This window comes from Psammomys obesus, unplaced genomic scaffold, assembly GCF_907164565.1.
Source record: "Psammomys obesus unplaced genomic scaffold, mPsaObe1.curated_primary_1811, whole genome shotgun sequence".
Taxonomy (NCBI): Eukaryota; Metazoa; Chordata; class Mammalia; order Rodentia; family Muridae; genus Psammomys; species Psammomys obesus.
Window position 1 is genome coordinate 22,751,868 of NW_026596109.1, and position 27,546 is coordinate 22,779,413.

The 27,546-nt window shown below is 38.6% G+C and overlaps 1 protein-coding gene across 2 annotated transcripts in view; it reads left to right on the top strand.

The window, feature by feature from the left end:
* Window positions 1–27,546, top strand: part of Ehbp1 (EH domain binding protein 1) — a 244,935-nt gene that overhangs the window by 68,498 nt on the left and 148,891 nt on the right. For both annotated transcript variants that reach the window (XM_055628756.1, XM_055628757.1), the window contains exons 6-7: window positions 15,988–16,169; window positions 20,095–20,234. In XM_055628756.1, the coding sequence (XP_055484731.1) occupies window positions 15,988–16,169; window positions 20,095–20,234 (322 nt within the window). The remainder of the gene's footprint in view (window positions 1–15,987; window positions 16,170–20,094; window positions 20,235–27,546) is intronic.

Genomic DNA, 27,546 nt, shown 5'->3' on the forward strand with positions numbered 1-27,546 from the left:
ATCTTTGTTCCATTGAAAACTATTGATCAGGAAAACCCCCAACTCTTTGCTGTCTGCCCATGTCAGGTGCAGTCAATGTCCGCCTCTTTAGAGACATTTAGATGCCAGTAGTTGTGACAGTTAAGAGTGCAAGAGCCTGGACATTTCCTTAGCAATGTGATCCTGGAGAAGCCAGCAAAATATCTGTACCTTATCTCTACAGTGGTGATGAAAACATGCCTACTTCATACAAGTGTCTCTTAATACATGTTCTTAAAGACTGCTTGGCCTAGTAAATTATTGTTGTAGTTAGTTGTGTTACTTTTTTATATTACTTAAGTATCAGAGTTAAGAAATTCATGGAATAAGCACTGTTTACTGCCCATATAGAAAACAGTTCAGAGAGTTCTGTTGTCTGTGAATAACAGTGGTTAGATTGTATAAGTCTGTTTTCTTCCTGGTGCTGGGGACTGAACCTAGGCCTTTCTCATGCTAAGCATGTCTCTTGCTCTCTTCCACTTACCCACACCCTGACAGATTTTATCACTATTCAAAGGTGCTGTGTAGTAGATACTGTATAAAGCTCACTGTGCATAATCCTCGTTGAAAAAAACATAGATTACTTAATTCATACGATTGTGATTTAATTTGCTCTTTATATCACCCCTTTTTATTTGCACAGTACGTTAGAGATTTATATTGTAACTGAATAGCATGGTTCAGTTTTAGGTTTAAATGGTTAATCGTGCCTTTTTAACTGTAGAAAGTTTAAGGTATTTTTATCACCCTGGAGCTGAAAAACACTGAGAAATCAGGCTGTACCTGAAACATCACAGAAAATGATGGCAATTATCTGTATGATTTTTTTTTTTTATTTGAAGAAGATCCTACAAGTTGCCCTGAAGCAAATTCAATCCTATCAAAAATATTTCAGTGTGTAATTATACTGAAGCTATGAAATTGGAGCAACAGTATGAAGATCCGAGCGCCTCTTTATCTTCACCATTCATGCCTTTAAATCACCTGTGGACAAAAAATAGCCCTTTGAAGGAATCACTGAGTCGCTTGGTTCAAAGGCATGAATGCTTGGTTCAAATCTTTGTGAAAGGTGTGTTACATGGCACCACAGTCTGAAAGGTCAGGAAACACCATATACCCTAAATTCTTGAGCAGTTTTGAAGGTGGCTATACAAGCTGCTAAGTAAGCTAGCTACCCAAAGGGAAAAACAAAGTGTCTGTAGCGTTGCCCTGTCTTCTTTAGAAACATTCAACTCAAGCCCTATACCTACTGCATTAAAAAGCACTCACATGGCAGGTAGAGTGCAAAGGAGCTATGCCAGCTCATAATGGTGAAGAGTGCTATCTGAAACCTGGAAACAGTCAGATGTTGTGGAGTCTTTATGCTAGTCACATACAGCCGTATTTGGGTCTTCCTCTTATTCTTTACTTCTTTGTGCAAACTGGATGTTCCTTTTCCTTTTTGTGGTTGACGGCCATAGAAATGCTTGTATTTTGTTTTGTCTGTATGTGGTAATTCTTCTGTCTAGATTGTTCTCATATAGCCAGGCATTCTTAAAAAGGGTAATTTGCTAGCTGGGTGTTGTGGCTCGTAGCTGTAATCCTAGCTCTAAGGAGTCTGAGGGTAGGACGAGTACTGTGAGTTTGGACCAGCCTGTGCTACTTGGTGAGTTCAGGTAGTCTAGCTACAGTGTGAGACCCCATCTCACAAGTAATTTTATGTATGTGGTATGTCTAGGGCAATTGATAATCCAGCTTTCTCCCCCCTTAATAGTTCTTTAATATTTATAACACAAAATCTATAGTGACTGTTAAATGAATGTCAGTAGTGTAACTGTTTTTAATAGTACTAGCTGTATAGGACATTAACATCCAGAATTACACTCTTAAGATTTGCAGCTTCAGAAATGATCAAGACTAATGTTTCGTGGTTTACCCTAACAGCTCTCCAGAGAGAGTAGGCTACATCATTGGGGACACAATTGTGAGGTAACGCAAACTGAGCATGTCATCACAACTTTTAGGTTTGTTCTCTTATTCTGACAAATACTTTCTCACTGAAATGCTTAGAGAGGTCATCTCTAAGAAGAATGGTGAGACTCTGCCACACACGGAGCTCTGAGCACACATCATAAGTGCGCAGCCACCAGGCAGTTTAACATAAGCTGTCGCAGCAGGCCTTTGAGGGAGATTTTGAACTCGCTTCACATCAGGCGTTCCTGCTATCTCCGTGCACAAAAAGCTCAATAGAAGTCGGTTAGAGATAGTCATTACAGCGCGGTACCGGATACTGTTCTAGTAAGCATCAGCCGAACAAGCGTTCTCAGCTCTGTCAAGGAGTCAGTCCTGATGCTGCCATGGAGAGCAAAAGCTGCTGGAGCTTTAGATCATGCTTACTTGATGGTGAAGCATAACTTTAAAATTCTTTGCTATTTTAGTTTTAACAACAGAAGTCCTTTTTGTAACTTTCATCTTATATTATGATTAGTCAGTAAGCTATTTATCTTGCCAATTAATTCCACTTTTGATCCTCATGATGATTGACAGTGCCTCAAGTGTTGATAACAATATGGATTTAAAAAAAAAAAAAGTGTGTCTCCATAGGATAGCTGTCTGATGTGGTACTCTTTCCACATCATTGCTCCGTGGGGAGAAATGACGTCATACCATCTGTCCCCACGTGTGTGAGCGTACAGTATTGCTTATTGCTAGTTATCTGAAATGGCGGGTAATTCTTGCAATCTTTCGGGTGATTAGGTAGCCAGTTTTGTTCCATAATACATGATTAATCTAATTCATACACACAAGACCAGCTCAAACATTTGCTGGTGTAGTTTTCTTTCAGAGTTTGACAATTTCACTTATGGTCTCCATTGCGTCCATTATCCTGCAAATGTCACAACTTCATTTTTTTTTAAATGGTGAATAAAATTCTATTATATATATATATGTATATATAATTTATATAAACATAATAAATTTATGTATAAATTTAAATACGCATTGGTCATTGGTATTTCTTTTGAGAACTGTATTTCTTATATTAGCTCATTTATTGACCACTGATTTAGCTTTTTTGGTCTTTATTATTTCTGTTTTCAATATATTTGTTATTCGTTCCTTAACTAATATATAGTAGGCAAAAATTCTTTCCTTCATTCTCTAGGCTAGCTCTTCACTCTGATTCTTTCCTTTTTTGTGTAAATGCTTTTAAATTTAATTTGATCCCATTTGTCAGTTTTGGGAGTAGTTTCCTTTGCTCTTGGAATCTTCTTATCTCCGCCTCTGCATTGATGTGTTTCCCCTGTTTTTCTCTAGCATTTTGAAAGTTTCAGGCTTACATTCGGGTCTTTGTTTCATTTTAAGTGAATTTTATGCAGAGTCAGAAATAGAGATCTAGCTTCGTTCTTCTGCAGGCCAGCACCGTTTGCTGAAGAGCTTCAATGACTAATCTTTTAAAATGTTTTTATTCGTGTGTGTGTTTGTATGTGTGCCCATCTGGACATTTGTGTGGAAGTCAGAGGACAACTTGGGAGAATGACTTCTCCCTTTCTACCACATGAGTTTCTGGGGTCTAAGTCAAGTCTTGAGAAAAGCCAAGCACAGATGCGCATCCCAGGAGGCCTAGTGCAGAAGGGAAACCCCAGTAGACCTTTGTGTCTTGCTGATTTTCCGGTCTAATCTCTGAGCTCCAGGTCAGGGAGCGATCTCATCTCAAAAACTAAAGAGAAGCTAAGCTGAGGAAGACACCCAGTGTTGGCCTCTGGCTTCTACCACACATGTACACATTTGCGTGCCCATGTGCACTTGCGTGAACACACACAAATACAATGGAGTAGAAAGAATGTTTAGTAAGGGCGGGGAGGGGGCAGAGTGGGAAATAAGTGATCGGAAGATGGTGCTTGAGGATGTGGCCTGAGACATCAAGTAAACTCCTGGGACCCTAGAGTTCTTGTTCTATAAATAGTGCTTATAAAAACTAGAGAAAAATATATCAAAACATCAAAACTGTCATGGTTTTACTGAGCTAGTAAGTTTGAATGTTCCCTTTTTGTACTTTGTACATTTACAGTTTTCTGTAGTGAATTTTTATGTATTCAAAAGTATATGTAAAGCATGATTACTCTCCTAGAACCCTAGAAAACGAGACGTAGGTATGTATGAGACTAGAGAAAGCAAGACAAGGCCAGATGCTGAGGTCAGTTTAGGAGGGAGAGGCAGTAGAGACAGAAGAATCCAAAGCCTAGAAAGATTTAGCAGTTAGAGCCAGCTTAGTTTTGTGAGTTGTGGGATCAAGAGACTACGATTTGGTGAGCTGAAAAATAAAAGGAAAGAATCACTTAAGGATAGAGATGAACTCAGTTTGGCTGTATTGTATTTATGAAAACAATGTGAGTTCTTGAGTGCTTAGATGTGGAGCTTAGAAATAGTTCTGTTATGGAGACCTAGGAGCCTATGTTTTTCAGTCCAGGCCATAAAATCTTGAAGAACCAACTCTTTTTTAAAACTTGAGGTGACGTTATTTCTCCTACTACATGTAATGAAGACTTACATTTAAGATCTGCTGATTTATTTCATAAGATTAATGAGTTCATGTGGTGGTGCATGGAACTTTTGTTGTTTTCATAGCTTCACAGGGGAGGAGGTTGGTAGAGGCTGTCCAGCAGCCGTTCTGGAGAAGAGCTGACACCAGGGTTTCTTTATCCTTCAAATTTGGACACCCTACAACTTGTTTAGACCTCTGACTAGACACTTTAACTTGTATTTTATGGGTACCTGGAGTTTCCCTTTGGTAAGTTGAGGTTTTTATTTAGACATTTTTCTTTTAGAAGAAAGCTAGAATGCATGCAGAGGGTGGAGGAAGGGAGGGATTGGGACGGGAGGAGGGAGGGAACCACAGGGGGGATATAAAGTGAATAAAGTGTAATTAATAAAGAATAAAAAAAAGAAGAAAGATAGATTTGATTTTAAAATCGGTATAGTTTTTTAAATCAGTGTTTATGAGTATGTATCTTGTCCGGAGTTTTTAATGTTGATTCTTCCTGTTGATACTTTGCTGCTAACATCTCTTCCACCAGAGCATCTAACTTGGTTATTTTAGCTGATATGGTTTCTAATTAAGTCTTTGTGGTTGAGAGAGCTTTCTGTAGCATGTCTACTTTAGCATTTAATTGCTCCATGAATTCCAAATTAAATTCTGTAGTGCTTCATTTTGCTCTGCTGGTGAAGCAGAGATCAGCATGGTCTGAAAACTGCTCTTCTGGGACCGTTTGAAAGACCACCATCACAGTTCTGAAAGTCAGAACTGTTGCCCTTCTAGATTAACTATATCATTTCAGCATAAAGTTTAAAACATCATCACAGAGGTAAATAAAAGAATACTAGACACATAATAACCTTTCAGTAACTCTCTAAGATACGACAGTTTTTACCTGGATATTACAGTATACCAAATAATTTTGTTTTAGTAAACAGTGACTTGAGTTTTTAGGTAGTATTTGAATGGCAAGTACCAAAACAGTTCTCTACTTAATCGGTACATTGTAAGACATTCGTGTATTAGAGTGGCAAGATGGATTAAGAAACTGCTAGTATGTCTTCAAATTCTACATTAACTCATTTGACAGTTTTGGTTTTTTTTAAGTGAGTTATGAGAGCGTTTGTGAGTTCTGCTTCTATGTTCATAGCATCCATTTTCTCCGCAGAGTGCTTCGGTGTCGTTCTCCACGGGGATATTGATTGCTTACCATTTTCACTTCAACTCTCACCTATGTGAGGCAGATACAGGGATTCCTATCTTGTCCAGTTTATCTTGTATCTTCTACCTGTTGGTGACCTATCCGGCTTGAACAAACTTCTGTCTAGCTTTACAAATGGAAGTAGGTTACAAATTGTAAGCCATATATCAAGTGCCTTCATGAACATAGGTACCTTAAAGATAAGTGAAAAAAATCTTGAACAGAAGAAAGTAAAAATATAAAGGTAATTCAAAGCATTTGTAATAAGAAGTCATAAGATTATAATTCATTTGTTTACTCAGTAAACATTTGTTGAGCAGTGGCTCTTGAAGTAAGATACAGTAATCAACAAATACACAAACATATCTGCCTTCATTAAACTTACAGGGTAGTAAGGGCAGTGTGAAAACAAAGTTTGCACATTTAATAGTAAGAACAAAGGAGGGGAAAATATAAAGAAGATAAAATATGTCTACGGGGGGAGTGGCCGACATTTTACGTAAGGATCTCTGAAAAGGACGTGGTCTAGGAGAACTCAGTGAGATGCTGATGAGCATTCCTGGGAAGAGATGACGCTTACCTGATATACTGGAGAAACAGTGAGGAGGCCCAGGCAGTGGAGCAGGAAATAGAGTTCAAGGGCAGAGTTGAGGGGCTTGGCCATGCAGGCCTTAGCAGTCCTCTGGGTCAGTGGAGGCACGCGGGTCAATGTGTCGGGATGTGATTTTAGGGGTCTTGTGCTGGTGACGCTTTAAATAAAGACAGGGGCAGTAAGGCTGGTTCAGAGTTTCATTAATTGAGCTAAGAGAAGTGACCACAACTTGTGTGAGTGCTGGTGTGATCTGGAGCAAGCGTGGTTAATTGGAAGGGCTGGGTCATGGAGTGCAGTGGGGCCCTGTGTCCCGAGCAGCTCTCCAGTCCTTCTCGTTTACTGCTTGGTTGGTGTGCGCTAGAAGATACCCCAGACTGCACATTGGAGTGTGTCTGTTGTTTGGCGTGTCCTTATCATGTAGGAAATAAACAGTCGGGTGCTGCAGGTGAGTTTACATAAAAGCAGTCTGTTACAGATTAACAACTGTGTAGGAATGCCAGTTAGCTAGTGTGTAAGGAGCCATGGAACATGTACGGAAGTTGATCATTGGTTTGTCCATAAAAATTGACTCGATACGGTTTGAAGGATTAGAATTAAAACCGTATTCTGTGATGTGCTACAATTAAATAATAGTCAGTTTTTAAAAATCAGTAGAAAAGCCCCGTGTAGATTGGAGAAGTCTCTAAACATTTTCAGAGTCAAAGAAGCTGTGACGAAAATTAAAATATATTTAGCCAGAGTGTTGTTGGTTATTAATATTTATTATTGGTTTATCTTTTAGTTAATTAACAGTTATTCCTCAACCAGCTGTATATCCAAATCACCACACAGAGACTAGGATATATTTAGTTAACCTAGAGCACAATGTTGGGCAATGATTACTCCATCCTAAACCTCCAAGCCTGCACAGTTTCCTCCCATTCAGATTTCCCACATTATACTTGCTTTTAATCATACCACATCATACTTGCTTTCAGTCATATCTTAGGTGCAGTTCATCTCTCCTCGTGGTTCCAAGCCCTCTTCTACTGATCTCTGCTCTCCAACTCCTCCCACTCGTTTCTTTCTCCTCCCCTCTGGACCAGGGTGTACCACCCTATTCTCTCCATTGCACAACATCGTCTGGTTGTTTTATTGAAAATACAGAGAACAAATGGTGGCATGTTTACACAAACGTGAGACAGGTGATGCTTAGAATAAACATCACAATGCAGTGTCCAGATTGAAACCAGATAGTGGGGTAGAGAAATCAGCATGTGAATGAACAAGGGTGAATTGTATACATTCTGCAAGAATATTATACCACCAGAGTAACAAAAGTATCTCAGATAAAGAGTGAGAGAGGTTGTTGAAGCAGTATTTAGCTAAGTGTTTGTGTGGGTGGATATGTGTGTGTGTGTGTGTGTGTGTGTGTGTGTGTGTGTGTGTGTGGTTGGGCAGAGGCTGAGGGTCAACTTCAGGTGTGTTTCTCAGCCTCTCTTCATCTTGTGTTTTAAGACAAGGTTTCTTATTGGACTGGAACTTGCCAATTAACTGGACTGGCTGACCCCAGGGATCTGTCTTGTTTTGCCTTGTTGTTGTCGTTTTGTTTTGCTTTGTTTTAATGTTTTCTGGGGGATACTGCTGGTTCCTCAGGTTTGGACTCTTCACCAGCTGAGCTATCTACCCTGCCCCAAGAAATAATACATAGTTTTAAATACTTCATAGGCAGAGGAAGCTGGTCAAAAGTACAAAGAAAGGAAGATGAAAATGTTAAAAATGATTAGAAGGTAATGAGATAGAAAATGAATGTTTCTTAGGAAGGATAGCGTCTAGCAAGAATTATTTAGGAACAAAAGAGAAATAGCACAGATCAATATTGAAAGTGAATAAATGTAATTTACACATTTTGGAGACTAACATGAGAAAAGGCTATAAATGTTGTTTTTAAAGACAGAAGCATTTGATGAAAAAATTGTACTCATTTGTATGAACAAAATTAAAACCTCAAAGCAGTTAACTTAAGGGAAACTTAATTTTACAAAGGGTAGTGTTTAAAAAGAGGAAGTAAACAGTAAACATGATATAGATTAAAAGCCAAAAGCTCCTTTTTTCAAGATTGAGAATGATGCATGAATGGCCCCTTCACTTACATAGTCAACAATGTCACCTTGAGGGTTCTAGATACCATCAAGAAAAGAGAAAGAAAAATTAAAGTTGGAAAATTAAATAAGTAACTACTTTTTAAGGAGTTAGGATAAAATAGGAATCGCAAAGGAAATATATTCTTTGTCATTAATAAAGAGTATTATAAGGATTTCATAGATGCAATATCTAGTTGCAAATTTCATTGCTTTTCTGTATGCCAGAAATTGTTCATTCACAAGTGTTAAAGAGTCTGATTTATACTAACAGCAGAAAGTACCAAGGGTCAATCTAGAAAAGTATGTACACTTCCTGTATAAAATGATAAAACATTGAGACTTTAAAGATTTAAATAAGTGTATAGAGCCTGTGATACTTAGCGTAATGAAACTCAGTATTATGAGGATCTAACTTAGCCACATTGATCCGTAGGTTTAATACAGTTTCAAAAAAAAAAATCTTAATTGTGTTTTCCATAGAATTTGAACACTATGCTAAGGGAAGTACAGGAAAAGACACAGTATACAGACAAGGCAGGGACCACGTCAGTCTGGTTTAGTAGGCACAGAGTTCTGTTTGAGATGATGAGAAAGTTCTGGAAGGACGCAGTGGTGAGCGTTTAAACATTGTGGAGGTGGGTCAAGGGTCAATACAGCTGTATAAAACTCTTCAGAAAAGGCAGGGCCTATGGAAGGGCCTTGGCAGTTGAGAGTATTGGCTGCTTTTCCTGAGACCCTGCTTTTGGTTCCCAGGGCATGCTGGGAGCCTCCCAACCACCTGTAACTCTAGTTCCAAAGGATCTGACGCCCTCTTTGTCTTCCTTGGGCATTGCTAATGGACCACATCTTATGGTCTGTTCATCAGCAAAACGTGCTTTAGGGCTGCCTACATAGTCAACGACAGCTTTTGACAAGAGCTCTAAGCTTTAGTGTACCGGTTGCCGCCGGGAAAGACCGGGAAGAGTGTAATTTGAGAGGCGATACGCCATCTTTAACACATGGTAATATGTTCTCTTAAGTGAGGTGGAAGTGAAAGTCATTTCTTTTTTATTTATTGAGTTCTTAGATATTATGCTTTAATGTATATGATTTATGTTATAACCTTTAAAATGCTTTTGCCACCAGTTTAATTTTAATAATTCCTGTATCAATTTTTCTTTTTCTTTCTATCTACCACTGTTGGGTTTGGCTTGTTGTAAGACCATGAGATGTGTTCACAAGTTGCTTCTTTTAGGTCACTCGTAGTTTTAAATTGTAAGTGCTCATAGCTGCAGTGCACATACACAGTCTGCTGATGAGCAGGCTCCAAAATGTGGTCCAGACATGCAGAGTAATGCTCATGCAAAACAAAAGAGGGCGTCAGATCCTTTGCAACTGGAATCACAGGTGCTTTAGAGCTGCCCAGCATGCCCTGGGAACCAAATGTGTGTGTCTGTGTGTGTGTGTGTCTTCTCCTGTCTGGGGGCTGTCTCCCACCAACCCACTAAGAGGATCGTGCCTAGAATGGCTGAAGAGCACTGTTCAGGGATCACACACCCCGGGAACCGCTTCAGGGAGCCAGATCAACTTTACTTCCAGAGAACAAAGGCTATGTACCCCTTGGAGAGTGGGTGGGGGCTCCAAGGATAGGTGTACATAACTGGTTGGAACTCGGCACTTCAAGGATGCTCGGTTTGCATTAAACAGCACGCTCCCATCATATGAATGGAAACATAGTACCTAGTTACCATATGCACAGGGAGGGGAGAGCTAGTTGGGAGTTGTGTCAAAGGCCGTGCATCGAACGTGGGTAGGGGTGTCTGTGTCTAAAGACATTCTCCAGATGAAGTCAGGCAGAGAGCAAGAGGCCCTGCTGGGAGGAGGGAGTCCTGCACCTAACGCTGAGATCAGAATGGCTATTCAGAGTGGGAGGACTTCAACCTCAAATAGCAGGGTCCTTCCAAATATGTGTGTATAGATGTGTATGCATATATGTGTGTATATATACATATATATAGCTATAGTTCAAAGGTGTCAGTAAGTTGTGCTTTTCATTTGTTTGTAGAAATTTTAAAAATTCTTCGCTTATTTCTTCTGTCTTACTAGTCCTTCAAAAGTGTTTATTCAGACTGGAGAGAAGGCTCAGAGGTTAAGAGCACTGGCTGCTCTTCCAGAGGTCCCGAATTCAATTCCCAGCACCCACATGGTGGCTCCCAACCATCTGTAATGAGATCTGGTGCCCTCTTCTGGTATGCAGACAGAACACTGTATACATAATAAATAAATCTTTTTAAAAAGTGTGTATTCAATTTTCCATTATTTGCATAGTTTCTGTTGCTATTGATTCTATTATGATAAAATACAAAAGACTTGTTTTATGGCCTAAACATGATATATTTTGGAGAAAGTATCCATCACTTATTAGTTATTCTGTAGATGACTGATAAATATATTTGTTCTGTGGTACATATTCACTCTGAAAAAAAAAATTTTGTGTGTGTGTGTGTGTGTGTAGAAGCCAGAGGTTAATATCAGGCATCTTCCACAACCACTCTACACCTTTTCTTTCAAGTCCAGGCCTCCTGCTGAACTTGGAACTCATCAGTTTGGATAGGCTGGATGGCCATTGGATTCCAGGGGTTCTCCTATCTCTTTGTCCTCTGCACTGGGGGATCAGGCATGTCCCATCACAGTCAGCTTTTCACATGGGTTCTGAGGATCACTCGAGAGTCTCATAGTTCCATCTCACCAGCTCCTGAAGCTTGTTTGTAAATCTGCTTGATCTACTAAAACATGTGGGGGTCTTAAGTCACTCACTGTTACTGTATCAGAACCTGTCTGTCCCCTTTCACCCGTGTCTGTTTAGAGAAATGAGAGCAGCAGTAGCTGCTGCCTTACATCTTTAGAATGGCCATATCCTCTTGCTAGATTGTTTCATTTGTTAGCATGCCTTGTCTCTTTGTCTTATCTGGCATGATGTCTACCTTATTATGTATCAGAATATCTGTGCTGGTTTGGCTTTGGCTCCCTTTTGATGAATCTTTTCACACTCTATGTGTCTTTGCCAATGAGGTGTGCTTCTTGGAGACAACAATTAGCAGAATCTTGTTTTTTAAAAATAGAATCAGCTATTTTTTTTTTTTTAAATTGGAGAGTTAAGGCTACTTCCATTGAAATTTATTATTGATTTGGAGATTTCTGTAATTTTATTGGCTGTTTTTCAGGTTGGTTGGACTATTTTTTGTTTGTTTTGTCATTTTTCTTTCTCCCCTATTCAGGTGAGTAGATTTGCTGATTTTATGAGTTAGACAGGATTGGTTTTTGTTTTTGTTTTTGTTTTTGTTTTTTTTTTTTCAGTTCATCATTTTCATCTGCTCCTGTTTATTCTTTCCTCTTTTTGTGTGGTTGAGACTCTTGTTCTTCTCAGTTAGGGTTCCTTTAAGGATCTTCTGCAGTGCTGGCTTGGTGATCATGACTTTCTTTAGTTGGTGCTTGTTTGGAATATCCTTCTCTGTCAATTTTAAAAGATAATTTTGTATAATTGTCTTAGTTGACAGCACTTAGCTTTGGGGGGTTTAAATATATAATTTTATTCTTTCTCAGCTTTTGGCATTTCTCCTGTGGTTTGATGTCATTGTGATGTGAGTTGGCATTTTTGTCTTATAGCTTCTAGTATTTCCTCTTGGTTTTATAGTTTTGGTAGCTTAAGTATCTGTCATGGAAAGATCGCTGGTCTTGTCTATTGGGTGTTTTAAATGCCTTGTACTTGGCTGTCCATTTCTTTCCTTTATTTTTTCTGCTGTAATTTTGTTGAATTTTTTCCCTGTTCTTTCAGTTTTTATCTCAGTTCCTTTCTACTCCATAGATTCTTGAGTTTATTCTTCAGTTATGTCCTAGAGTTGTGCTCATATTGTTTGATAGCAATGTCTGACAGTATTTCCTTGATCTTGTCCATTTTGGTACCCCACCCCTTTTTTTTCCTGGTTGGTCAGTCTATTGCTGATGCTTTTGTCTGTGTTTTTCATTTTAATTTGTTGAGTTTTCATTTCCAGTGTTTCTGTCATCTTCTCTCTTCCTCTCCGAAAATTGTTTTCTTACTTTCTCATTTGTTTTGCAGACTATCTTCTTTTATGTCCTGAGTTGCTTTCTTTAATTGCTTGTTCCTTTCATCTTTAAAGTCACTTTTATAAGTAAACTTTTGAATTCTTCATATGTGTTTTGTTCATTTCAGTGTCTTTGGATTTAGTAACTGAGGCATTATGATCCCTTGAAACAGTTGTATAGCTTCCAGGTCTTTTCATGTTTCTGTATTTCTGTTGCTACTTACACATTTGTTGTTTTGGTACCTTCTCCAGTTTTATCTGAGGATATTAGTGAACAGTCCTCATTTGAGAGCCCAATCACCAGTATCACTCTGAGAACACAAGCCACTTTTGGATAGGCCTTCTGTTTTCCCTCCTCCTATGGCAAAGCCATGCAGTACCAAGGCATTTCCTTTCTGTTCCTTCTCCGTTGGAGTCTTTAGCTATTCTGTCCTCTTCTTTGCAGTTTGTGATGTTCTGATCTCCTGTCTGTCTTTGGAATAGTTTATTCTTGGTTTTTCCAACTCTTCTCATCTACCACATAACATAGAGGTGGCTTCTAATCTATGTCATGAAGATTTTTGTAGGACTTAATTTTCAACATGGGAATTGCTTAGTCATGACATGTGCATGAATTCAACCTAAAAGGCAATGTGGAGTTGTTCCCCAAGTGGCTGTACCAATTGAAACAGTCCCCAGCAGTTACAAAAGATAGTTCTCAGCAATATTGCTGTTGTTCAGCTTTTAAAAATATTTATCAATAACGTGAAATTGAAACTTAGTTATCAAAATAAGTCCTAATGCCACATTCTGATTTCCAACTATAATAAGTTGCATTTGTTAGAAATGGAAATGTATCGGTCTTTATGGCAATGAAAAATGTTATGAAAGTGAGAATGAGAACTTAATGATAATCTTATGTGAACTTCCTTAGAGGATCTGAAAATGTGATTTTTTTGATTGACCAGATTATGATCACCTAACTAGAGGGTGGGAGTCATAAGCCAGAAAGAAGAAAGGAATAAAGAGATAGCGAGAGGAGAGAATGGTGGTGTGCAGCTTGCTGAAAATCAGCTGATTCCTGGACATGGTTTTGTAGGTCTTACTGGTTTAGGGTGTGAAGAAATGGGATCCAGGTCTGTGAGCATTTATTTTGTATAAGCTGTTTTAGTTTTCTTTTTTTGTTTGTTTGTTTTAAAAACATAACTTATTTAATTTTATGTGTGTTGGTGAGAGGGTATCAGATCCCCAGGATCTAGAGTTACAGACAGTTGTGAGCTGCCGTGTGGGTGCTGGGAATTGAACCTGGGTCCTTTGAAAGAACAGCCACTGCTCTTAACCACTGAGCCCCTTGTTTTGTTGTTTTAATGAACACTATTCAAGAGTTTTTGCTTAAGTGGTGTGACAATGTGTTTAGAACTTAGTGAATGCTATTACCTATTGCTTCAGAGACACTCATTACCAAATACTAATGCAGAAAAGCTTTTCTATGTAACTTTTGCTTTAAAAACAAAATAATGAAATTTACAGAATATTAATCATTCAGAACTCTATAGTTTAAAAGTAGTATCTTCAAATACAGCTTTCAAAAGTATGGAATTTCTAAGTTATGTTAATTTCATGGCTTCTTTTATTACAAAATTAAATTATTATATTAAGGATCAATGTCATGCTTTTGTGAAACAGAAAAAGCCCCGAAAGTAATAAAGTGACAGTTTGTATGTCAGGCTTTTCAACCCGGGGCTTTACATTTTGTGTTCTATGTAGAAGTTGTTAGCTATTCTAAAGGTACAATAAGAGATTATTGTTCGTATCAGTGTAATAAATTGATATTCCCCGACTGTACTTTTTCATTTTGCACATTGTCAGAACCTTGGACCTTAATCTTATCCTTTGATTGACAGTAGCGACCAGGGAAAGAACACTTGTATTGTTAGGGATAGCCACATCTGTTCAACCTGATTCAGTTGAGGGTATTTGCATATTCTTAAGTATTTCTTCTGAGAGGGCTTAACTTCTCAAGTGCTTGATGCATTTTTGAAATTCATTCATAAGGTATCTGCATGCACTAATAGTTCCGTATAATATTGCTGTGCATAATCTGACAGATAAGACCACATTTTAGAATAGGTATTCTTTAGGGAGGTGACATTATATTTTACTTGTTAGGCAGAAATGTTAGGTTTTGGAAAAAGTCATGTAATGCTTTGATTCAAGTATAACAGCCTTGCTTTAGGCAAATTTGTCATAGGACAAATCAAAATTTATTGAACAGTAATACAAAGGTATTAGTGATAAAATTCCTTACTTTGGTTGGGAAATTGAATGATTTTATAGGAAATAATTACAAAACTTGAGTGGCTTTGTTTAGTAACTGTTTATTTTATAGGGAACACCCTTGACTTGTTCAAGATCACATGGCTTAGACGTTAAGCCTTCATGTTGCTTTCAGTTCCAAGATTTTAACCTCAAAGAAATATGGACAGTATATGACCTCTGGTTTTCATTATCCCAAATTACCTTGCAGGTGAATTTTCCCTCTTGCTGGTAGAACCCAATGAAAAGAGTATCTTATATGTTATCATATGTCTCCCGAATTTACATGGTATCTTACATGTGATTAATGCCCAGTTATTTACTGTCCTGTTCTCATCAATCCCTCAAGCCCCTATTGTATAAAAAGCAGTTGTGAAACACAAGTGACTTGTTAATGGAATATTAAACAATTTTGATGGTAAACAAGCCTCTTTTTATATAGTCTGATGAATGGGCACTAGCTGTTTTAAAGAACTTTTTAGATACGCTGGGGTCAGTCAGCAGTATTGCCATAGGTGTAATATTTGAGAAACAAGTCTCTTCACTGATATATGTGATCTTAAGGAAAGGAGGAAGAATCGTGGACTAGCAGGAGCAGAAACAGTCCTAGAAAAAAAATTATGTTTAACAGGAAAATACCGTTCAATTACATTAATTTAATCGAAGAGAAAAATGAAGCCGCTGATAGCTACTTACTGTGCCCTGCCTGTGAAGCATCCTTTTCTCATGAATCCGGGAGCCTTTCCGAGCTTTCTTGAGTCGGGGTCTCATGTAGTTGAGGCCAGCAGTGAACTCTGGATGCCTTTTGCCTCTACCCACACTAGTGCTGGGATAACAGGTGTGAGCCCTGTGTGTGCTCTTCACTAGCTTTTTAAAAAATTAATTAATTAATTTATTTATTTATTTATTATGTATACGATGTTGTCTGCATATAAATACACCTGCATGCCAGAAGAGGGCACCGGATCTCATTATAGATGGTTTGAACCACCATGTGGTTGCTGGGAATTGAACTCAGGACCTCTGGAAGAGCAGCCAGTGTTCTTCACCTCTGAGCCATCTCTCCAGCCCAACAAGAATTCTTTAGTGAGAGAAGTTCTTAATATTTTTTTAATGGCTATAAAATAATTCCAAACTACATATTGCTTTTTATCTTCCAGGAGTCCCCTTCTGGTCGGAGGAAAGCTCTTGCTACCAGCAGCATCAATATGAAACAGTATGCGAGTCCTATGCCAACTCAAACTGATGTCAAGCTAAAATTCAAGCCATTATCTAAGAAAGCTGTGTCTGCCACTCTCCAGTTTTCATTATCGTGTATCTTCCTTCGGGAGGGAAAAGCAACGTAAGTTTCTGTCATCAAATAAGTGACTTCATTCTATTGTGTTTTAAAACACCACAACTTTTGTCTTAGTAGATTGGCAGTAAGGTGAACATCTTATACTATACCACTCATTCTTCCTTTTTGTATGTTTGTTTTGTTTTATTTCAGAGGCTGGGTTAAATGCGCTTGTTGTTTAAAAATACTGTTTTGATTCCCTAGAATGACAGTAGCATAAAAGTGATTGCAGCTAGTTTCAGTTTTTGAATTATATATTATAGGGCATTGTACTTGTCTTATGGGTTTCATTGTCTTCATGATAGCAAACTGTTCTCTAAGGTGCAGACAGTTCAATCCTTAGAGCAGCGGAGACATACAGAAACACAAAGGGAAAGGTTTTAGAATACTAAGGTTGAAAGAACTTAGGGAAATTTTGCCAGTTCCTATTTCCTTAGCCCATACTTCAAAAATTGCTTAGGAAGGACAGCTAGAGAAACAATTTATGTGATTCTTATCCTTTCAAAATCAATTTGAGTTGGACCTGGTTACACCCGCCGTCCCGGTACTTGGGGAAAGAGAATTTGCGAGCGGTCTGGGTACCATAACTGTTGTCACTGGTGTCTGTGTTGCTGTGATACAGCACTGGCCCACATATTGCCTACCGGTTGCCGTCCATCAGTCAAGTGAAGCCAAGGCATGAACTTGAAGGCAGGAGTTGGAGCAGAAGCCACGGAGGAATGGAACTCTTGGGGTCTCTTCATGGCTTTCTCAGCTTACTTTCTTACAGAACCCAGGCCCACTTGCCCCGACCTGGCACCCCTACAGAATAGGCTCTTCCATATCAGTCATTAATCAAGAACATGCCCCACAGGCATACACACTGGCCAGTCTGATGGAGAGAGCTCTTCATCGAGATCTTCCTTTCCCAAGTGACTCTGGTTTGTGTCAAGCTGACAGAAAGTAACAGCACAGTACCTTTTCCAAAAAACCTAACCAACCCAAAAGCTTTGCTTCTTAAGTGCTGCGTATACACTCATTGCCGAGAACTAAGTCAGGAGTAAGCACACGTGATACGGACAAGGCAAGAGTCTGCTTGGGAGTAGAAGATGAAGAGATAGAATAAATGGAAACGCTCTGCCGAGAGTTTCCTGCTGAAGACAAGGGGGAAAGACGGTCCAGTCTGCACACGGCTCTGTGCGTATCCAGCCCGGTAGGATATGGAAAGACGGTCCAATCTGCACACGGCTCTGTGCGTATCCAGCCCGGTAGGATATGGCTACTATAGTTGGTCGTGTCTGCTCCACTGGTGAGGCTGTTTCTGTGTATCACTCAGAGTGAGGTGTTTGGCACCCGTCTCCAAGGCAGCAAGCGGCTCGGTAGGTGCACAGCATGCAGGGGGAAGCCGTGTTCCAGGTGCGTGTGGTTAGTGAGGTGGTTAGGAGGGACGCACCTGAGCTCTCCTCTCAGCTGCAAACACTGAGAGGAGGTCGGGGGAGCATGAAGATCTTACCCTGAAGTGTAAGCCAAATGAAAGGAAAGCAAACAGGGGAAGAGAGAACAAGTCCAGGCAGCCTTTCAGAGTGGCATTCATCCGCTTCCAGAAGCGGCCAGTGCATTGGACCATTCTTAGCTGGCTAGGTAAGAGTTTCAGTTTAATGTGAATAGGAATTCTTTAAGGACTGCCTCTTCTCCCCTTCCTTGCTTCCTTACATCCCCATGGGACAGTGTTGAGCTTTAAAATGCCAGGAAACCTAAGTGGCAAAATTAAGCAGGTTTCATTTGAAGAATGATTTTTTTAAACTTACACTTATTATTAATACTGTCATCATTACTGCTGATATATTATATTGTATTATTATATTAACTATGCTATATTATATTACATTATATTATACTATATCACATCACATCACATCACATCACATCATTGTTTTGTTTTGAGAATAGGGTCTAGTTGTTTGGCTCTGGCTGGCCTGGAACTCGCTCTGTGGACCAGGCTGGCTTTAAGGTCATTGCGTGATCAGTCTCCCTTGCTGTTGCCTCCCAGGTGTTAGGATTATAGCTGTTGTGCCATGGAAGGTCTTATTACCTGTTACTGATACCTGAGAATTTGGAAGGCACTCATATGAAGTAATACAGCTTTTCTTGTTCATGTAGATAATTATGAAATTTGTTTAAAAAGAAAGAAATAATTTTGTTAACTCAGCCTATGTGAAATAAAATGTGAAGAATTTCTATAATTGGCTTAGTTTGCCAATTAGAAGATAAAATTAATATTATAAAAGAATAACATTTTAATTTTTCTGTCTGAATTTAGAGGAAATATACAAAAATGAAAAATTGTTGTACAACATATTAAAGTGTTATAATTGGTGAGATTTAAGGTAAAATAACAGATCAATAAAACTTAACTGATTGTCTCAAGATATTTAATATAAACCTCATAAATGTATATTTTAAGTATTTTGAAATAAAATTAATATTTTATCAGATATATGGTGTTTAACTTGTAATTAGCTGAGGATTTCATCTATTTCTTCAAAAGACCAGACTCTCCTTTAGGTGGTCTGTTTTAGTTGCAGTAGTTACCTTTAGGGCCTCTAGCTCCATGAAAAACTTACACATGGTAGTTAATATGGTTTTCAGGGCTTACCATTTGATTCCCTCCGGCCCACAGATCCAAAATGGTACATAGTTCTCAACTAAGAATTCCTGGCCACAGAGGAAGATGATGCAGCCAGCCCTGATGAGACCTGATAGGCTAGGGTCAGATAGAAGGGGAGGAGGACCTCCCCATCAGTGGACTAGGGGAGGGGATAAGGGGGAGAAAGAGAGAGGGTGGGTGGAACCTGGAAGGGACAAAGGAGGGAGCTACAGCCAGAATGCAAGGTGAATTAATAATAATAATAATTAAAAAACAAAAGAGAAGACTTCCTGTTCTAATCTCTTTTGTAAGTCTATCTGTTTTGGCCACTGAAATGTGTGCCGTGTGTTTTAGTCACGGAAATGCGTGTTGTGTGTCCCTGTGTGTGTGCATGCCCACATGTCTGTGCGCCATGGGCACACCTGACTCTTGTGAGGTCAGACGCGGCTGCTGGGTCCTTTGCAGCTGGACATACAGACAGTTGGGAGCTGCCATGTGGGTGCTGGGAATTGAACGCAGGGTGTCTGGTAGAGCAGCCAGAGCTCTTAACCTCTGAGCCATCTCTCCAGCTTCAAGTTGTGTTTTAAAGTCGAGATTTATCCAGTTTGTGGACTGTCCTGCTGTTTCATGAAACAAGGTTTTGTTTCTAAAGTTAATGCTGAAGAAACTGTACTTGAATTCTCTGCAGAAGCCATCTGTCTTCTGCAGAGCAGCAGCACAAATACCTGCTGAAATCTTAGCGTCTGGTCTTGTCTGCTTTGTAGTGTTAAACATGCTAGTTAGACATTTACAAAATGTTCAAAATTCTTAGTTTTAAAACTATTCTTAACAACATGAAAGCATACTGATATTTTACAGAAAGAAAGGCTACGTTAATATTATGTGTTGTATTATCCAAAATGCTTCATAGTTCTGAAAGTTTTCAGATTTCAGGTTTGTTTTTTTCCAGATTTTGGGGTGTTTGCATACACATAAGGATATCTTAGGGATGAGACCCAAGTCCAAGCGCAATGCCATTTCGGTTTCATGCATACCTTATATGTGTAACCTAATGTAGCTTTAAACAATGTTTTTAGTGCACCTGAACTTTGGCTACCGGTTGCACGTCAGTATGTGTGTGACATGGCGTTTTCCACATGTGGTACCTCATCGGAACAGAAAGCTTGGGGCTTTAGAGTGCTTTAGATATTTGGAGTCTTTGAAATTTAAGATTTCCTGTTAGGCATGATAAACATCTATTTTCTAATTATTTTTCTAGTAATGTAATTTAATAAGCTGTGTATTGTATTTCGACCAATCATACAGGGATGAAGATATGCAAAGTTTGGCTAGTTTGATGAGTATGAAGCAGGCTGACATTGGCAACTTAGATGATTTTGAAGAAGATAATGAGGATGATGATGAGAATCGAGTGAACCAAGAGGAAAAGGCAGCAAAAATTACAGGTTGGCTTTTACTATCATAGCGCTAAAACCTTATTTTCTAATTTGTGACTCAAGTTTCGATTTCTTTTTTAACTCAAATGTGTTTAAGAGAGTATGTTTTACATGTGCTTTGCGTATATATTTATACCTTGTTTATTTCTAATCAAATTCAAATAAGATTCAGTGTCCCTTTGGTTCCAGTTTTCAAAAAATCTTACTGAAGCTTTTTCTATGTAGTTAAAACAGATGATGTATTTTTGTTAATTTTCCAAAAATTAACCTATTTATATTCTTATCCTTTTATATAGTTAATCTATTAAAGATAGAGGACTTAAGTCTTAAAGTATTTAGTCCAAAAACAGTTTTGTAACCTCATCCAAATCTGAATCATTTCACTCCATTTATACTTCTTGCCTTGAAATTTGGTGCAATGATATTTGTAACTTATGTTTCATTTGCTTGTCACGTTTATTTTATTTTCAACCCATCTCTTTTACTTCAAGTGCATCTCTAATAGGTCTTATTTGGTTACTCTAGCCCTGTAACATTTGCTTCCTAATAGCTATTTGCCAGTCTGTGGCAGGGGCCCCAGCAGTAAAGTACCTGCCACACAAGCAGAACACACATGCTTGTGTCTACAACCCCAGTGCTGGGGAGGCAGAGGGCAAGATCTGTGGGGCTCACCGAGGTAACCCAATCAGCCAGCTTCAGGTTCACTGAGAGGACCGAGAAAGGCACCTGACTGAGACTTTGGCCCCCATATGCACTCGCACCACACAAGAGCATGTGCCCACCTGCACACTCACAACACCCATGTGGACACACACAGAAAATCCAAGACATTCTCTGACCCAGGGGCTGGCATGCTTAACTTGTCTTACATTGTTTATATATATTTATATATTTTGAGAACTTTTTTATTTTCCCTCTCTCTCTCCTACATTTTGCCTGCATATTTTAAAAAATATTTTATGTGTCTGAGTATTTTGCCTGCATGCATGTCTGTGCCATGTGCACGCCTGTGCTTGTGGAGGCCGGAAGGGGTGCCAGAGTCCCTGGGACTAGAGTTAGAGACAGTTGTCAGTTGCTGTATAGGTGCTGTCCTTTGCAAGAGCAGCCAATGGTCTTAACTGCTGAGCTCTCTCTCCAGCCCCTGAGAATTTTCTTTTAATTTAAGCATTTTTTTTTGCAAGAGTAATTGGAAATTTTTATGTCCTGTTTTCATTTTAGAATAATACACTTTAAAGTAAATAAACCAGACAGGTAAATGAATGAACCTTTGGATTCTAATATTAAAATTAAAACAATATGTTATTTTTCCTCTTACAAGAAATGTAATATAACTTCCTTAGTACCTTCCCTCTCTCTTATTTAGGCTATTATATTTACTACAATAGTATTTTTACTTCAATAGTATTTCAGTAGTATTTGTTTTTCCCCCAATGCTAGCATACATTGCATTTTCTAATATCAGCACCCCCCCCCATTTTAAATTGAAAACAGTTTTATTTTAATATGGTATGTTTTGATTACGGTTTTTCTTATCACATCAGATCCTACTTCCCCATCCACCCAAATCCATACCTTTTCTTTCTCTCATTAGAATTTAAACAGGTATCTAACATTGTAATGATAAAATATATATATATAGACAAATCAAAATAAGACAAAGAGCCAAATAAAAAACCAAGCAATACGTGTCAATGCTGAAGCATATGCATTTGCACACAGAAATCACACAAAAACAAAATCAGAAGGTATAATAAATATATAAGCAAAAGAGCTGTAGGGGAAAATAATAAAAGCTCAAACGAAGCATTGCAATACATACAGAAATCTCCAAAACTACCTCTGAGTTTGTTTTGTGTTGGCCCTCTACAGCTGGGCCTGGGGCCTGTCCCTAAGTGTGCTTTGTATTCCTAGTGGGACCCCAGTGGAGAAAGCCAACTTTTCCTCTCACCCAGTGGAGAAAGCCAACTTTTCCTCTGTGAGTGATTATCAATTGGAGATAGCTTCTGGGTTAGGGATGGGGCCTTGTATCTACTTCCCCTCCCAGCACCTGGATCCCGTCTGGCTTAGACTTGTGTAGGCTTGGGGGTGCACAGAAGCAGAGGTGAAGATCAGCGGAATAAATTTAGGACCAAGATAGAGACCCCATACGTATAGCTACCTGGTTTTTACCAGAGATGCTCAAAATCATACTGTACTGGCTGGTTTTGTGTGTCAGCTTGACACCAGGTAGAGCCATCAGAGAGAAAGGAGCCTCAGCTGAGCCTCCAGGAGATCCAGCTGTAAGGATTTTCTCAATTAGTGACTGATGGCGGAGGGCCCAGCCTGTTGTGGGTGGTATTGTCCCCTGGGCCGGTGGTCTTCACATCTGCTTCTGTGCCAGTAGCATATTGCCCCTTCCTACTTTCATTACTATGGCTTTGTGATAAAATTTGAAATTAAAAAAAAAATTGAGAATCTGGTATGTTGATGCGTTATACTTAGTGTTTAGAATTGATTTGAGTATCAATCAAAAGTTTGTTATGTTTACATATTAATTTTTTATTAAGTCTTTGTGTGTGTCTCGTGTGTGCATGCACATGCCTGCCTGCCTGCATGTATGCATGTATGTATGTATGTATGTGTGCATATGTGCGCTTTCCAGTGCATGCATGTGGAAGTCAGAGAAAAAGTTGTAGAAGTTGGTTTTCTCCTCACTCCTCTGTGGGTGTCAGTGGTCGAAGTCAGGTTGTCAGGCAGGCTGGCAGGTACTCTGACCTTCGGAGCCATCACATTGGTCTTCCATATGAATTTTAAGATTTCTGTGAAAATGGTTATAGAATTGTGATAAGGGTTGCACTGAATTAAATGTGGGAGCAATCATTTTACAATATTAATTTTTCTGCTGTGTGATCGTAGGAGATCATTCAGTGTCTTCATTAATTTTCTTCTTGAGTGTTTACATTTTATATTGTAGAAGTGTGGTCTCGTCGTAAGCTTAGCATAGCCATCAAGGTGTTTAGAGACCTGAGAAGGATAAATTATAAGCTAAATAAATATATAATCAAAATGACAGAGATGACTACTTAGTCTATCACCTAGGCAGTGTCTCTCGCTCTTGTTTTATGGCATCTTGAACAGAGGCTGTCTAGCCAGGCACAGAAGGTGAGAGACTGCTTTTACTGTTTTTGTGGAAAGAGGAACAGAAGAGATTGACCTCACCTTGTCTCTCACAATGTGAGACAATGGCTCTTTAGATGTCTCCGGCTTTGTCTATAGCACAGCTAAAAAAAAAGACAATTAGATCCACTGTTAGTTCATTGATCAGTTCATTAGCTAAATTAGCTAAAACTACTAAATACTAGATCTCTTATTTAAAAAAAAAAAAGACAGGTTTCCCTTGCTCACAAAATTCATGTTAGTTATCTGTGTCTTAAGATATATAACTAGATTAAAAAAAATAATACAGAGCCTATATAAAGTCTAAAAATATAAGAGTTTAAGTTATAAAATCTAAAATGTTGTTATTTGGTCTAAAAAATTGTTTCAGGGTTGATAAATACAAAAAATATTAGAGTGTCTAAGTTGATAAAAATAGTTTAAAACATATTAAAAATGAGAGATACTTTAAATCTCTCCCCCCTCTTTGCTACTGTTATGCTTATGTTACAAGATTTCAAAAGTTCAGAGTTTTGACATTTATTAATACAGTTCTGATAAGTTGATAAAACACTGACTGCTTATTATTCAGTCACCAGGTTGAGATTTAATTTCCTTTGATTGGCTTCTAGAGATAGACTTAAAGACTTAAAGATACTTCTCATCATGTTAAAAACATCTGTTTAATATATATATCTGACACAAAAGTCATAGCTTTAAAAAAAAAAATCAAACATCCAGGGTTTAACACTAAAGCCAATAATGTGTTTCTGCCTAACTTTCCAATATAAACAGAGATAAAGACTAAAGAATGCTAAATAAATAAAAAAATGGCCAAGCTTCATTCGTGGCTAATTACCAACAGCTATGCCCACAAAAAAAAATGGTACCATAGACACACTTAAGTTATATATAAAAGTTATAAAACAAACAACTGATACTTATTCAGTGAGATACAGTTTTACCTGTTATTCTCAAAATGTTCAATTTGCTGATATGTTACTTTTCTAAATATTTAAAATTATACATTTCCTTTTATATACTAAAAATTTCATATAAGTTTCAAGATTTGACCTAGATCTGACATAGCTCAAAAAGATCACAGATGAGGTTTTCCCTAATCTTTCCAATTTAATAGATAAATTTTAACTTCTGTCTCCAATATAAATTTGTCTCAGCAGATTTTCACCTGTTCAACTCTGTTCTGAGATCAGCTATAGACTACAAGCTAAGATCTAGACTTCCTAAAAACTGACCTGATTGCTCCCTGCCTCTTCCGGTAGATCAACTGACCAGATGCTTAAGACTGCCTCATTGACCAGCCTTTGACTGGCTCCTAGTAATCTTTACCCATATACTCTCCCCAACTTTTAACTAACATTTCAGCCTCTTTCAAACTGAGATATCAACGATCCAATCATCAACATAAAAAAGCTCCAAAAGACGGATCTCCGCCCAAATCCCCCCTAACAGGCTAAAATGCTAAGTCAAAAATGGCTCCCTGACATTAGCTATTATCTTAAACATCTGCTTAGCTGCTGACCATACTAGATTAATAAAAAATAAAAAGACTCAGACAGAGACAACAATTCTTTGAGTCAAGACAGAGCTGATACGAGAGATGGTTTAGTCGGTCCTCCTAGATTACCACCCTGATCTCCTCCATCATGGGCCCCCTAATCATAATTCTCCTGATTCTACTAGTTGGGCCTTATATTCTAAATTGGCTGATCCAGTTCATAAAAGACCGGTTCTCTGTCATACAAACATTAGTGTTGACCCAACAATATCATCAGCTCAAACAACAAAAAACAAAAGTTAACTCTTCCTAGGCCCAAAAATAAAAGATTCCATTCTAAGTTAAAAAAAATAAAAAAATAAAGACCCCAGCCTCACACTAAGTTAAACATAGCTAACGCCATTTTGTGAGACACCACTGTTTTATAAAACTCTGAAGGCCAGATGAGAAACTGGAAAATTACTAAAAAATCCTAGCTGTGTCACCCACTTGGGATATCTGTGGTCAGGCTGCCCCAGTCATACTAAAAACAGTTTGTGTTAATCACTCTCATAGATATCTGTGAGACTGTTTCAGCTAAGATAGGGAAAAACAAAATAACAGGTGGCGGGCCACGTCAAGGGGTCATCCTACCCCCCTTGACCACCCAGTTCCTGGAATCTTGGTGCCCCTGCCAAACTTTGACACAAATTGTGGTCTCGTGTAAACGTACCAATCAGCCCCCTGTAACCATGCCCTCTCGCTTCTATACCAGTGCTTCTGCCTCTAAAACCCTATAAAAACCCCAGCTTCCCATCTAGGGGGCGCACAAGGTTCCTCCCGAGTGACCTTGCTGCCCCAAATACTCGTAAATCAAAATAAAAGCCTCTTGCTGTTTACATCCAAATAGACTCGTTGTTCTTTGAGAGGGGGTCTCTCTGACGGAAGATACCCTCCGGAGATCTTTCAGAAGGTCTTTCACTTCCTTCCAGGGCTGTTTTGGGATTGAGGTGATGTTGTGAATAGGTTTGTTTTTCTGATTTCTTTCGTTCTATTTATTTACATATTTATTTCTTTCAGTTTATTCAGTTTATCCCAGCGGTAGCCCCCTCCCTCAGCCCCTCCTAATCCCACCCTCCCTCTCTCCTTCTCCTCCCATGCCCCTCCCCTAGTCCACTGATAGGAGAGGTCCTCCTCCCCTTCCATCTGACTCTAGCCTATCAGGTCTCATCAGGACTGGCTGCATTGTCTTCCTCTGTGGCCTCATAAGGCTGCTTCCCCTCAGGGGGAGGTGATCATAGAGCCAGCCACTGAGTTCATATCAGAGACAGCCTCTGCTCCCCTTACTAGGGAACCCACTTGGAGGCTGAGCTGCCTATGGGCTACATCTGAGCAAGGGATCTAAGTGATCTCCATGTGTGGTCCTTTGTTGGAGTATTGGTCTTTGCAAAGACCCCTGTGCGCAGATTTTTTGGTTCTTTTGCATTCCTTGTTGATCTCCTGTCCCCTCCAGCTCTTTCAATCTCCCCCTTCTTTCATAAGATTCCCTGCACTCTGCCCAAAGTTTGACTATGAGTCTCAGCATCTGCTTTCATACCCTTCTGGGTAGAGTCTTTCAGAGGCCCTCAGTGGTAGGCTTCTGTCCTGTTCCCCGTTTTCTTCCTTTTCTGAAATCCCATTTGTTTCTGAGTGAGGATTGAGCAACTTCCCTAGGGCCTTCCTCCTTGTTTAACTTCTTTAGGAGTATAGATTTTAATATGTTTATCCTATATTATATGACTAATCCCCACTTATAGGTGAGGATATACCATGTGTATCTGCTTCTGGGTCGCCTCACTCAGGATGATCTTTTCTAGATCCTACCATCTGCATTCAAATTTCATGATTTCCTTATTCCATGGAAAGACTCTTCTCAACCTCATCTCTTAGAGGGAAATACCTTTTTTGTAGTTTTTAATTAAAATATATTAATTATGTAAAACAATTGGTCCAATCATGAGATTTTCATAGCACATATAATGCAAACCTTCTATGAAGAAATAGATTGCTAACAGTTATTTTCTGTATATCTTAAGTTGACATTTAGAGCGTAGCCATTTAGTTGTTAATTGCTTACAGAAAGTGGCTTTTGCATCAGTAGTAATTGACAAAATGTATCTTCTACAATTACCTAAAGCCTTTGCTAGAAGTTTAATCCATGGTATCTATATTTGCACTGATCAAAACATCTTTGTTCTATTTGACAGAGGCTCTTCTGCTAGCTAGAAACATTTTGGGATTATGTCTCAAATAAGAACCTCTATTGAAATTGTAGCTGACAATATATCTATACAAATGCAACATCAGTGGATGGATGGACAGTTTTTAACTACAATAGAAAAATTCCTGAAATGTAGTATAAGTAACTTTTTTTTAATGAAAAGTTTAGTCAGTGTGAGATATTATATACAAACATGAAAGAATCAGTATTTGTATCTGTACAGCTTCACTGTACTTGAAGCAATATTTGACAGTATACTCATTTTTGGAATTCACATTGAATATATTTTCTTCTTTCATCTGTATCATTTTGTTTTTGTCTGTCTACATTTTTGTTGTTGTTTGTTTGACTGCTTTTTTTGGTGTTTAGGGATTAAATTTCAGTTCTTCCACATGTTAGGAAAGCCTGATTTTTACCCCTAGTCCCCA